At 39.6% G+C, this 14,503-nt stretch overlaps 1 protein-coding gene across 2 annotated transcripts in view; it reads left to right on the top strand.

Moving 5' to 3' along the window:
- Positions 1-849: 849 nt before the first annotated feature.
- The window catches only part of CDKL4 (cyclin dependent kinase like 4), a 38,417-nt gene continuing 24,763 nt past the window's right edge, over positions 850-14,503 (top strand). Inside the window, exons 1-3 of one of the 2 annotated variants that reach the window (XM_032497382.1) lie at positions 850-976; positions 10,813-11,037; positions 14,101-14,222. In XM_032497382.1, the coding sequence (XP_032353273.1) occupies positions 10,870-11,037; positions 14,101-14,222 (290 nt within the window). In that variant the 5' untranslated portion in view covers positions 850-976; positions 10,813-10,869. The remainder of the gene's footprint in view (positions 977-10,812; positions 11,038-14,100; positions 14,223-14,503) is intronic. The other variant, XM_032497381.1, reaches the window with a different exon arrangement.

Genomic DNA, 14,503 nt, shown 5'->3' with positions numbered 1-14,503 from the left:
TAGAACATTATATATAAACCAAGCTGTTGATAGATGAAGAAGAGTTTATCGAGTGCAGAAAAAAATCAAGGTAGGGAGCTGTGGCTAGACTAAGCCATATGCAAAAATACTGCATGTTCAAGGAAAAGTGATGCTAAATGCAGCTGACCTTAAGGTGTGTAGAGCAGAGTAACAAGGCCTGAAGCTAGAAAAAAAGGATGGGCCTCATTGCGAAGAGCTTCCTAATGAGAAAAGTAGATCCCGTAGTCAACAGTTACAGAAACTGTAGGGATCAGGTTCCATGAAGATGAAAATAGCCATTGGGTTTGTACCTAAGATGATGGCTTGGATCCCTACTGAGAAAATTATCTATGTAGCATGATGAGGGCAAAAATGATAAAGAGAAATAAGTTGACGTCAGTTTATGTAAATTTGAGTTTAGTGGGAGTTATGTTTGGTCTTGAAAGAGGAAGGAGATAAAGGTTACTGGTTTGGTTTTGTTTCTGAAGGTGGGAAATTAGAGCATATTTCTAAGTACATGAAGGAAGTGGAGAATTGAAGATGAGAAATGCCCAGGCAGGGAAATGGACTAACTTCAACGTTTACATGGGCTTAATCTTTGTGCTCCTGAGGCCTTGGAAAGGAACAGTGTTATGGAAAAGCAGTTAAAACGTTTCCCGAGTGCCTCCTTCAAGGCATCTTGAAAGGGTTCTCCGAGGAGAGATTGCTGCCGTGTCCACACTTCAGGGCTCAGCCCAAAGATGAGCCACCAAGATGCTGAGCCGGGCGCGCGGGCTTCCCCTGCGGCGGGTGCCAGCGGAACCCGCTCCGGAAGCCGCAGGGCCCGCGCGGCCCGAGCGTCCGGTTGCCCGGGAGACGCAGCGGCGGGGGCGCTCCGGAGTCGCTGCGCCGCCGGCTGTCTGCGTCCCGCGTCCCGCGCCGGAGTCGGGGCCGCCGGGGCTGCTCGGGGCTGCGTCGCCGTCGCCGCGTCCGCGCCGTAAGTGCGGGTGCCGCCGGCGGCGGGCGGGGGCCGGGTGGAAGCGGGTCGGCGCGGGGGATTGGAGAGAGAAGTGGAGTGTGGATGGAGGCTCCTAGAAAAGGCTCCTGAGAGAAGGGGAGCGCGAAAGTCTTCCCCTTCGGCGGCCTCTGGCGGGACAAGCAGGGGTGGGGGCGAGGGGCAAAAGGTGAAGAGTAGCTCCCGCCGGAAAAACGACCCTCCCGGTGCGGCCTCCCGGGGGCTGGAGGGAGGCGCCGCCCCGGGGAGGCGAGCGAGGGCGCATCTGCACTTTGGGGGACCCATGTGGTGTGGCGAAGCTGGGCTGTCATTAAACGTATAGTCAAGACTAGTTTAAGGGGCAGGGTATAGCTGGGTGGTAGAGTGCACACTTGGCATGCACAAGGTCCTGGTACCTCCATCAAAATAAATAAATACCTAATTACCTACCCCAAAACAAGAAGGACAAAACAAACAACAAACAAAAAGACCAGTTTAGAGGCTTGGAAATAAAATGGATTATGCCAGACTTACAAATCTGTCCTGTGTACACAAGACATGTGAGGTTTTTAAACAAAATTAGCTTCTTGGATTATGAAAAGTGTATGGCCTTCTGGTTTTCTGGGGATGCTTTTAATTAATCCAACTGTACTATAACCAAGACAAGTTTATAAAGACATGTGTGTACTTTTTAAGTTCTGCAATTAGGTATTATGTTTGTAAGACAGATGGAGGATGGTCTTATAGCCCATTTTCCTGGTCCATTTTATTAAAGATAAATGTATGTTTGTTGCATTGGAAACAATAACAACACAGCAGATTAATACTTTTAGCCTGTAGAATCCACAGCGGGGAAACCTCATTCCTAACGCCACTATTTACACGAGTTGCCTATAAACTTTTAGATTAGGCAGTTAATGTGTTTTTTTGCCCCATTTCCTCTCCCCTTCTGAATTTTGCTCTTCTTCTCTCAGTGTATTCTTTAAAGACTTGCTCAAGCCCTCATGACCTGCTTTGTGATACAATCGTGGAATATAATCTTCCTCCAAGTGTTTTCTCCGTGTCTAGGTGCATCCTTTTGCAAATCCTCAAGACCAAAGCAGTTCAATAGAAAATTTTCAAGAAATTTAATGATCCGCTCAAGTATCTATCTGTTTATCTTTGTATATTCACCAACTGGCCCAAGTCTATGCCTGTTTTTGCTTTTCTTTGTACACAGAACATTGTTAACAGTCAGATATTTGGTAAATTCTCAAGTCAGGAGTCCCTGTAGCCAAGAGGTACATAGGTTCAGATTGAAGGTCACTCATTACTGTGAAAAATACTTTCAGCCAATTGCATCTATTCCCTGCCAATAGCTAACTCACAGTTTAATCTTGATTTCCTGCCCAGGTTACTATATTAACAAGCAGAATGTAATGATTGCCTTTGCTTAACAAAGAAAGTCATTCTACATATTTTGTAGAAAAGCTAGAGAATAAAATTATGGCAGGACTACAACAGACAGGCTGAGCACCTACTGTGTGCCAGACTATGGGCAAATAGTAGAAGTCAGGTGTGATGAATAATGTGTGAAAAAGGAGCGGGGGGTGGGGGGGAAGTTGTTAACTCAGTATGTGTGCAGAGAGAGAGCTTGCCTTTGGGGATCGGGGAAGGCTAAGTAGAAAAGACGTTTGAGTTGAACAACAAAGGATTTCGGGGTCAAACCTTCCAAGCAGGGGTGTAAACAGAGACTGAGAGATCTGAAAGTATTTGGGGAAGAATCTGAGAAGCCGTGCAGGAAAGGTTCACTGGGACCAGGATGGAAAGGCCTGTAAATATCATACCACAGTTTGAACTTTCTTCTGAGGCCACACACATTTTTGAGGGAGGACAATATCTGATTATACTGATGTTTAAGAAAGGTATTTTTGGTGTAAGTGAAGTAGATATGCAGGAAAAAAAGTGAGTTGAGACACTTTAGTCCCACTATATATGGGTTTTAAAAATAGCTCAATTTTTTATATAATTTCAAACCTGCAAGAATAGTACAGGGAACTCCCATACATCTATATTCATTCATTATTTAAATTTTACTCCGTTTATTTTATCATTTCCTTTCTACCTCTCTTTGTATATATATGTATATGCGTATTAATCTTTCTGTACCATTTGAGAGTAACTTGCAGACATCATATCCCTTTCCCTTAAAGTAGTTCAGTGTATATGTCCTAAGAATTAGGACATAAGCACAGTACAGATTACCAAAATCAGGAAACTTGGTATCTGATCCACCGTCAGTATTTAGGTTTTGCCAGTTATCCCAGTATGATTTTTTAATAGTTACTCTTCCCCGTTCCGGGGTCCAATTCAGGGATCAGACATTACATTGTGTTTTCACATCTCTTCAGTCTCCTTCAGTCTGGAATCGTACTTTGACCTTTGTCTTTCAGGACCTTGATATTTTTTAAGAACACAGGCCCATTATTTGTAGAATGGCCCTCAATTTGACTTTGCTGTTTCCTCATAATTAGATTCAGGTTTTGCATTTTTGGCAAAAATATCACAGAGGTGATGCTCTGTCCTTCTCATTGAGTTAATTCTGATATGTTGTGTGAGGTAGCTATCTTAAGTGTTTTTTTTTTTTTCTTTGTTTTTTTGCATATGGATACCCAGCCATCCTAGCACTGTTTGATGAAAAAGATATTTTCCTTATTGAATTGCCTTGGCATCATTGCCAAAATCAATTGATTATTAATCAAGGGGTTTATTTCTTGACTCGCTCTTTTGTTCCATTGATATGTATGTCTGTCCTTAAGCCAATATCATACTCCCTTAATATACCGTAACTTTGTAGTAAAATTTGAAGTCAGGTGATGATAAGTTTTCCAAGTTTATCCTTACTCCAAGTTGTTTTGGCTCTTCTGGGTACTGTGCATTTCCATATAAATCTTAGGTTCATCTTGTCGACTTCTACCCCCCCCAAAAAGCCTATTTTTTTAATAGAGGTTCAATTTGATCTATAGATGAATTTATGGAGAACTGACATCTTGCTGAGTTTTCCGATCCATGACCATGGCATTTCTCTCCTTTTCTTTAAACCTGCTTTAATTCCTCTCGGCAGTGCTTTAATTTCCTGTGGACAGGTCTTGCACTTCACTTTTTAAATTTTGTCCCTAAATATATGATTCTCCTGATGTTACTGTGAGTGGAATGGTGTTTTTTTTTTTTTAATTTCATTTTCAGATTGTTTGTTACCAGTATGTTTATTGTATTCTGATCTTGGATCCTACTACATGGAACATTTGTTCATTAGTTACAGCAGTTTTTTGTAGACTCATTAGGATTTTCTACACACAGTAGCATACATTTCCGAATAATAGTGGTTTTTCTTTCCATTCCCAATCTGTATACCTGTAGTTTCTTTTACTTGACTTACTGCACTGGTGAGAACTTCCAAAACAATGTTAAATAGAAGTGAAAGCAAACATTTTTTCCCCCAGTCTTAGGGGAAATACGTTCAGTCTTTCACCATTAAGCATGATGCCAACTGTAGATTTTTCACAGATCTGCCCTGTAAGAAGTTTCCTTTTATTACTAGTCTGTTGAGATTTTTATCGTGAATGGGTGTTGAGTTTTATCAAATCCTTTTTTTTCATATCTGCTAAGATGATCATGTCCTTTGTCTTTTATTCTGTTAATATGGTGTTTTACGTTATTGATTCTCAGGTATTATAGCAAGCTTGCATTCCTGGGATAAATCTGTCAGAGACATGGTTGTGTATCCGTTTTATATGTTAATGCTAATTATTCTGTTGAGGATTCTTGTGTCTATATTAATGAGAATAATGGTCTGTAGTTCTTTGTGTGATTTCTTTGTCTGACTTTGTTATCAGGGTAATACTGGCCTTACAGAATTAGTTGGGAAATGTTCTTCCCTCTTCTGTTTTTTAGAACCGTTCGTGAAAGATTGGTATCAATTCTTTGAATTTTTAATAGAATTTCTCTCTGAAGCCATCTGAGCCTGGGCTTTTCTTTGTGGGTAGATTTTAATTACCAATTCAGTTTCTTTATTTTTTATTATGGGTGTAATAAGATTTTCTGTTTTTCCTTGAGTCAGTTTGGTATTTTGTGTCTTTTTAGGCATTGGTTCAACAAAGTAGTTTAATTTGGTTGCATAAAGTTGTTCATAATATTCTCTTTTTACCTTTTTAATTTCTGTAGGGTGGTCCTGATTTTGGTAATTTTTCTTTCTTTTTTCTTAGTCTAGATAAAGATTCAATAATTTTGTTGATGTTTTTCAAGAACCATTTTTTTTGCTTTATTGATTTTTTGCTATTATTTTTCTGATGAGGAATCAGGCGTTAATCATATTGCTGTTCCCTTGTCTGTGAGTAGTTCTCTCTCACTGTTTTTTGTTTGGTTGGTTGGTTGGTTTTGGTTTTGGGGTTTTGTGGGGTTTTTTATTGAAGTATAGTCAGTTTACAATGTTGTTTCAGTTTCTGGTGTACAGCATAGTAGTTCAGTCATACGTATACATACATATATTCATTTGTATATTCTTCATTATGGATTACTGCAAGATACTGAATATAGTTTCTGTGCTATATGGTATAAACTTATTGTATATCTATTTTATATATAGTAGTTGGTATCTGCAAATCTCAAAATCCTAATTTATCCCTTCCCTGCCTGGTAACCATAAGTTTGTTTTCTATGTCTGAGTCTGATTCTGTTTTGTAAATAAGTTCATAAGTTCATTTGTCTTTTTAGATTCCATATATGAGCGATGTCATATGGTATTTTTCTTTCTCTTTCTGGCTTACTTCACTTAGAATGACGATCTCCAGGTCCATCTGTGTTACTGAAAATGGCATTATTTTATTATTTTTTGTGTCTGAGTAGTATTCCATTGTATAGATATACCACAGCTTCTTTATCCAGTCCTCTGTTGATGGGCATTTAGGTTGTTTCCATGTCTTGGCTATTGTATGTAGTGTTGCTATGAACATTGGGGTACATGCGTCTTTTTGAATTAAAGTTCTCTGTGGATATATGCCCAGGAGTGGGATTGCTGGATCATATGGTAAGTCTATTTTTAGTCTTTTGAGGAGTCTCCATACTGTTTTCCACAGTGGCTGCACCAAACTGCATTCCCACCAGCAGTGTAGGAAGGTCCCCCTTTCTCCACACCCTCTCCAGCATTTATCGTTTGTCTCTCACTGGTTTTCAGATATTCTCTTACGTTTTCAGCAGCTTGGCTGTGATGTATCCACTTACTGATCTCTTTGTGTTTATCCTGTTTTGGGGATTTGTTAAACTTACTGAATCTGTAGATTAATGTTTTCCATTAGGTTTGGAGAGTTTTTGGCCATGACGTTTTCAGTTTTTTTTTCTGCCCCTTTTTTTCACTGCCCTATTTCTGAGAATCTCACTCCATGTAAGTTGGTACTGTTGATTTTGTCCTGCAGGTCTCTGAGGTGCTGTTCATCTGCAGTATTTTTCCTTCATTGGTCATTTTCTAGCCATCTGTTTTCAGACTCACTGATTCTGTCTCCTGTCATCTCAAATCTTCTGTTGATTACATCTGGTGAATTTTTCATTTCAGTTGTATTTTTTTTAATCTAATATTTCCATTTGGTTCTTTTTTATACTTTTCATTATTGTGTTGAGATTCCCTATTTATTGAGTTACCATGTTTTCCTTTAATTCTTTAAATTATCATTTAAATTTATTTGAATATACTTGTAACAGCTGTTTTTTAAGTCTGTCAGCAAAATCCAATACCTGGATCCACTCAGAATTCATTTCTCTTGACTTCCCCTGAGTATTGGTCACAATTTCCTTTTTCTTAGCATGCCTTATAATTTTTTATTGAAAATTGGACATTTTGGATAATATGTTATCCAGAAATTCTAGATTCTGATTTTTCTCCCCTGAGGGTTTTTTTTTTAATGGGCTGTTTTTTGTTTTTGCAACCTGCCGGTATCCTAGGATCTGTCTCCTCCCAAGTGTCTGCTCAGTTTTATTTTCTCACCCTGGCTTTTGCAGAAGTCACCACTGTCTGCATAGCTTGGCAGTCACCAGTAGTTTGAGCAGTGCTGGTACTCAGACATAAGCTTTTCACTCTCTTCCAGGGGATCAGCGTGTGGTTGGGGAGCTGCATTCAAAATTCAGCCCGTCCTCAGACCTGGCCAGCGTTGACTTTCCTCTAGGCCTTCTCAGGTCTTCCCCAGGTGTGCCTGCAGCTTCCCAGTTAGCCAGAGATGTGTGGAAAGCTGATCTTGCCTTTCTATGGTTCTTTCATTTTTAGGGTCTTCCCATAAATTTCTGGCTAATCTACACCTCACCCCAACTGGACCACATTCTCAGGCTTACAAACCTGTTTCCTTTCCCATTTGTTTCATACTGAATTGGTAGGAATTTTACTGACATATTGTCACAGGTTTTCAGCCTCTGAGCCATATCAGAGACATCCCCCGGGAGTAAGGCTGCTGGCCTGGCCAGCCCACCACTACACCTGCTGGTCACACCACTACACCTGCTGAGCCGGGGGACAGAGGAGAGGATGGATGGCAACAGCCTCAGGCAAGAAGCCACAGACCCACTGCTCTTAAGTGGAGTTCTAGCAGCTTATCACAAATAAATGCTTCTCCAGTTGTTGTTTTTTTGTTTTTTGGTTTTTTTTGCTTTTGCTTGATTTCCAGATACTGAAAATTGTTGGTTTGGAGTTTGGTTGGTTGCTTGCTTTTTTTTTTTTTTTTTTTTTCTTTTTTGGACAAAATTTTGCTTAGTCTTATGCTTGTGTTTTAGGAAAAGGACTTGCCCATCTCTTTACCCCACCCTAGTCAAAGTCTGACCCCTTGTGCTTTTTTGTGGGATTTTTTGAAAACATAACTTTCTCCACTTCCTGTACTGAAACCAGTCTAAATTCTGAATCTCTAATTGGGCAAATTTTGGTAGACTCTATTTTCCTAGGAGGTTATCCATTTCATCTAGGTTTTCAAATTCATCTGCATAGATGCCTGCAAAGTAGTCTCAAGAATAAAAAAAAAGAAGTCTTCTGTTTTGATGGTTACTCCCTCTTGTCATTTCTTATTTTGCATATTGTTTTTCCTTTTTTCCTTCAGTAAGTTAGTTAACGATTTGTCTATTTTAAATTTTTCTGGGAACCAGGATTTTGGTTTACTAATTAGATTTACTATTTTTTGTATTCTCTGCTTTACTAATTTCTGTTTCAGTTTCATTATTTACTTTCTTATGCTTTCCTTTGGTTTATTTTTTAGTTATTTTTCTTTATGATTTTTCAAGATCACACCCCCCTCCTGTCTTTGCTCTCTGCAAAAGTTTACAATGGCAGCTTCAGAGATACCTCTTCCAAAATCGGGGGTTTACTTTTCTATATAAGTTCGTAGTTCTCTGTCCTTGTGATGTTGAAGGCATTGGGTTTACGCAGTTTTATTGTTCTAGTTGACTTCTGTAGCTTTGTGAAACAGATATGAAGAGAGGTTCTATTTAAGGAACTGCCACTATCCTTGGCTACCTCAGAGTTTTCACCACACATCTCTTCACAAGCCATTTAGATGCAACGTGGAGCAAGTCTGGGCATTTGGCTTAGAATGTCCTGATTTTGAGCTGGTTCTGTCCATTCCTACAGAGAGTTCATCGAGCAGTGAGATATTTGGTCAGGACCTCAGGTGAAAGGTTAGGAATTATTGCTTCTAAAAACTCTGGTGGAGTCCAGGTGAGCTGGAGTTAGAGCCCTCAGTTCCTTTGTGGAATTCCTGCCATGTTCTGACTCCTGCCGGTTCAGATTCATCTTCCATGAACCCTGTGAGGACTTCAGAAAACAGATAATACTGAGACGCTACCCGGTGAAGTTCTATTTTCTGGTGCTTCATTTGATCATATTCAGCAGTTTGGCTGATGTGACAGATATCTAAATATTTTGCCTGTTCATATCTGAATATGAACCTGTTGAAAGAAAAGGAAAATCATAGATCAGTAGATCAAATCACCTACTTAGCAGGAAATAAAATAACACGTAGACTACAACTTTATAGTTAAGTCTTGTGGCACGTTCAAAATTTCCCTCGATAACCATAGTGCTTATCAAGTAGGCTAAATTCATAAATCTACAAAGTTCTGCACCAATAAATTTCTAAAGCAAACGCATGGTTTCTTTTGTCCTCTTCCCAGTCACCTATTTCTAGGCTATAGAAAAACAAGTGTATGCATGCTTCTATCTAAATAGCTTTAAGATCATAGTACCTATTTTGTTTGTTTGTTTGTTCTTTTTGGGGGGGAAGAGGAGATAATTAGGTTTATTTATTTATATGAATTTGTTTTTTAATGGCAGTACTGGGGATTGAACCTAGGACCTCATGCATGCTAAGCACCCGCTCCACCGCTGAGCTATGCCCTACCCCCCAATTTTAAAATACAGTATAATTAAGAGAGTTTTCAGAGTATAATCTGTGATGGGTTTTGCTGGTATCTTAGTGTGTTGCTCAAGTTGTCTTCCTTTTATAAGAGAGAGAATAGAATCTACAACACTAACAAAGAAATAGCATGTGTAAAGCAGTATGGCAGTAGTCATTTATTTCAGAAACACTTTTCCCAGTTGTCTGCGAGCCAGAGCAGATGATTTCTTTCACCACTGAGATAATCTGTAGATGGAAGAGACTGAATAAGAGTGAAGTTAAAAATGTGTACTCATTTGAAACACGAGAATTTTTTAAAGTGGTCAGCTCTGTCACTTGACATTTCACTAATCCTAAGACCTGGAATAAGTGGTTCTTCAAATTGTGCGTTCTCTTGAATCAACTGAGAGGCAGTGTAGTGTTGTGATTCAAATTGTGATTTCTGGAACCCGACTGCCTGAGTTCTAATTTCATACTAGCTTCACTGTGCCTGTTTCCTCATCTGTATAACTGAATAAGAATAACACCTACTTCATAGGGTATTTGTGCAGATTATATGTAATTTGCATAGAACAATGTTATTTAATTGCTAACTATTATTATTACTATTAGATTGTATTAAGATACTGCTGGAAAAACTGGGGTGGGATTTTTGAGACTATTTAGAATTTGTGTATTTTTAATTGCTACATTGATATGTTTAATTACACTGGCCTTACTTGTTACTTAATATGTAAACCAGTCACCACAAAATTTATGAATGTGTGATGCAAGTCAGAAAAATCAAGCCTCATATTTCAATAGAAATCACTATGGATGTGAAAACATTCATGAAAAATTAGAAAAAGCTTTCCTCTTTTTGTGCTTTATTATTATTTTCTTTGAGATCTAAGAATTTAAGGATCCATTCCTTCATAATATAAAAGTTAAGGGCAGTAAATGCTCTGGAAAGATTTTACTGTTTTTGATAGCTGCTTCGTTCAACAGCCCTCTTTCTTTTATCCACCAGGTGGCAGTAGAGCACTTTGTACCATGTCCTACTCACCGCAGTACTGACAAGGGTTAGGAGGGAAAAGATAAACACCACACACCAGAGTACACAGTGTTCCTTCAGCTGGATTCTACAGCATCACATTTTAATCATTTTCTTGAGGATAATGACAGTAGACTGGATAAGGTTCTTTTCTATAAATTCCCAGTTCACTGAAGTAAACACAGACCCATTACAAGAAATAATACATGGAATCTTTGCAGTGGGTGAAAGAACAGCATAGGACTGAACTAAATGAACAAAACAATGTCCAAATATTTTTCAGTGTATTTAGAATAAATTGACGGAAATAAATCTTTGGCATCCTGGGCTAATTGGCTTTACATAGAAAACTGTGAAGCACTGTCCTTGGTAAAATGATTAAGCTGAGTCCTCTTATTTTCCAGGTGCAGTGCTGAACTGCAAGTCGATCGATACCAGTAATTTAAGTCACTTCAGCTCAAATGGGAAAGTATGAAAAATTGGCCAAGATTGGAGAAGGGTCTTATGGAGTTGTATTCAAATGCAGAAACAAAACCTCTGGACAAGTGGTAGCTATCAAAAAATTTGTGGAATCCGAAGACGATCCTGTGGTTAAGAAAATAGCTCTACGAGAAATACGTATGTTGAAGGTAGGTTGGCTTCCTCTGTCCACCTGTAATAGCATGGTACTGGGTGAAATGTGTATGCCAAAATTACAGAGGATTTTAAAGTGATTTTTCTTTCCCCATTGGACTTAAATTTCTTTGTATCAGCAGCTATGTAAATTGATCATCACTTTGGACTTTGGCCGCTCTGATGTTTTACTAATATTATGAGTACAGCTACAGATGGTTAGAATATTGAAGTTCTTCCGTTCTGGCTGGTCCTAAGTCCCCTCATCCCAGTGTTTACCCTCCCCTTCAACCCTGGCCTTCCCCCACCCCTGCTCCCCCCAAGCATCCCACTCCAGCCCAACTACTTCTCCCCGCAAACCAGCAACTAAGAGAGCAATTCCTGGCACAGAGGGGCCCATAGGACTGTGCCAGGGCCCCTTTAGGCATCAGCGTGGATTGGTCCCTGCCTGTGCTCCACTGGCTCTTGACATATCGACTGTCACCCCCAGCTGTGTATAGACATATGACACAAGCGTTTTGTTAGAAATTGTTTTTACTCTGATAGGATCTGATATGTAAGCGTCATTAGTTCTCAGTGTAAACTTTTTCCTATCCTAAAAATCTTACAGTTTTAGAGCCACGAGAGAGCTTAGAGATGCTTCTCATCCAGCACTCTTATTTCATCAGAGAGGAAACGGAGGCGTCGCCTGGCGCTCCTCAAATATTGACGCTCACCGGGATCTGGGGAGGGAGGTGGTTCTTGTTGAAATGCAGATTCTGAGTCGAGGCCTGGGGTCAGCCTGAGATTCTGCATTTCTAACAAACTCCCTGATGGAGCCAGCAGCTGCTTGTCCATGGACCACACTTTGTGTAACGAAATTGATTTCCTCAGAAACACACAGCTGACCTTTACTTTTGACAGGTGTCATCTGTTCTTAGGAAAACACTAGAAATCCAGTTTTTTAAGAGAGATAATATTTATTATATCATCTATCCTTTTCAAGTATTATTTGTAGTAGGTTTCTTCAACTAAAAAGTTTTAGTGTTTCGTTTAAAATGTAATTTGATAAACATGGAGTTTTCAAGAGCACACCCATCATGATTTAAAAAACAAGGAACAAAAAAAGTTCCCTGTTACCTCGTAGCCAGCAGAGGGCGCTAGTCAGACAGCCAGCTCGTCACAGAACTGAACTGCAGGGTGTGTCTGAACATGGCAGTGGGTTGTTTTCTAATAAAAGATGCTTTTTATCCACCCTCTCCCACCAAGCCTTCAAGTAAAGTTAATGCTTAACCTCCTGGGTTACAAGTGCGCAATTTGACAGTGCACTTGAAGGTTAAAAGTAGCCAGACTCCAACTCTTTCTGGTCTCCGGTGATGACTCTCAGAATGAATGTACATCTTTCCTGCTTTTGGTATGTTTCACCCTGTGCCCTGAACAGATCCCTTCTGTGATACATCTACCTTACCTTCCTCACAGGCTCCTATTATTTACATTTTGCTCTGATTCCCCTCCCCTCCCCCTGCTTCCTGCTACTACCTCTTTTACTTTTGACAAGTCACTATTTTTCTGGGCTAAGTTCATTTTATTTGCAGAAAAGATATAAATTGCCGATCTACCCAAAGGCAGGAGATCTGACCTTGCCGTTGCATCCACCGTAGCACCCGGGACTCCCTGACTCTCCTGGCAGAGACCGTTTCGCTCCTGTCCTGCAGTTTGTGCCTCAGCACTGAGCTCACCTGTGTGACCTGTTTCCTCCACTGTTGGCCTTTCTGCTCTTGTCGACGGTGGAGCACATAGAAAACAAATGGATCTGGTGCTCTGGGCACGTCCTTAACGTATAATGGATTCCCTTTATCCCGCACTGCGGAGCAGCAGGCACATAATCACAGGGTGATTTCTTCATGGTGGTTCTATTTTTTGGTCAAGCCGTGCTTACAAGTCCTGAGGGAGAGGGTGCTATATAAGCCCCCATACTTAAGACTCTACTGGACCTGCAAAACATGTACTGAGCTTCTATTATATACAAAATACTTCTCTCTCTCCATGTATCTTTCTGAGTAAGTGGTGCATAGGGTTTAGAAAGTTGATTTGTCTCCCATACTGGGACAACAACACGGAGATGCGTTATAAGCAGGAATGATCAGATGTCCTGGTTTGTAGCTTTTGTACCATTGTTCAGTCTGGTTAGCATCCTGTTTGTCTGCTTAGCATCTTCTTTCAAAAGTATACTGGTTTGTATGTGAAATTATACGGTCACCTTAGCCATAGGCAGGATGACCGTATGTGTCAATTTGCCAGGAACAGTCCTGGCTTATACTTGTTAAACTGGTTGGATGATAAATTGTGCAGTTACTCTAGTGACAGATGATTTTACTTAGTCAAGATTAGTTTGATTTGGGGGGGGCGGTTTACAACATTAAACAGAGGCTGCCTCGTGAAATGCTTCAGTTTGGGAATCAAATGTAACACAAAAAACATCTGAGCATAAGAGAGAACAAGAATCAAAGAAGAGAGCTGAAAATGTGATAAATTTAAAACACAGACCAACCGTAGGGACTCCTAGAATATGCAGTTGAATCAGATTTGAGGGTTGAGATCTAGTATTTCTGAGAGCCAACACTAAAATCCAGACCGGGTTTAAATCCAGCTGACATTTCCATTAAATCCATGGCGATATGTAAGCTAAATGGGTATTGATGATTTTTATAGTCTTTTGCTCAATAATTCCATTACCATTCTTTATTCAGTTCATTTTATGACTTTTTATTTAGAATTTCCATTAAATGCATAAAATATTTTTTATTTTAGTGTTTGTATTTTAAGTTGTACTTTATGTGCTATCTCTGAGAGATTCAAGCAGCTTAGTTACCCTTTATTATGGGGTACATAAGATAAATTCTTAAATTTCTTCCAATTTTAAGATTCTATGATTCTTACTCAGAGTAGTTTTTCTCTTGTGAGTAACTGTAATAAAATTCTCCACGAGAGATACAGAGAGGATGATAAGCAAGGTCTTCTGCTCTTACAATTGTAAGGGGTCTGGGAAAAACTATTATGAGAAACAAATCACCAAACTTTGTATTTCAACTCCTTTGCAGCAATTAAAACACCCGAACCTCGTGAACCTCATTGAAGTGTTCAGGAGAAAAAGGAAAATGCATTTAGTTTTCGAATACTGTGATCATACACTACTAAATGAGCTGGAAAGAAACCCAAATGGGTAAGTAATCTAGAAACTGAAGTTCTGTCTGGCCGGTTCTCAGTTTCATTATCTGTGGGATTAACTCTGGCAAATTCAAATCTGAGCCCCTTTCTACCCGGATGCATCTGCTGGCCCCCCATCTCCAACCTCAGGATGTGCTCAAAGGGCAAACAAGTATTGACTTACAGTAAATATAATATATAGTACTTAATAGTAAAATGTGAAACCCTAGATATTTTTACCACCTCTGAGATTCCTCCTGGGTGAGATTGCTTCCCTCCTTTGAATACCCATGGAAT

This window comes from Camelus ferus, chromosome 15, assembly GCF_009834535.1.
Source record: "Camelus ferus isolate YT-003-E chromosome 15, BCGSAC_Cfer_1.0, whole genome shotgun sequence".
NCBI lineage: Eukaryota > Metazoa > Chordata > Mammalia > Artiodactyla > Camelidae > Camelus > Camelus ferus.
Note: the sequence above shows the minus strand (reverse complement) of the source record. Positions and strands in the feature narration are given on the sequence as shown.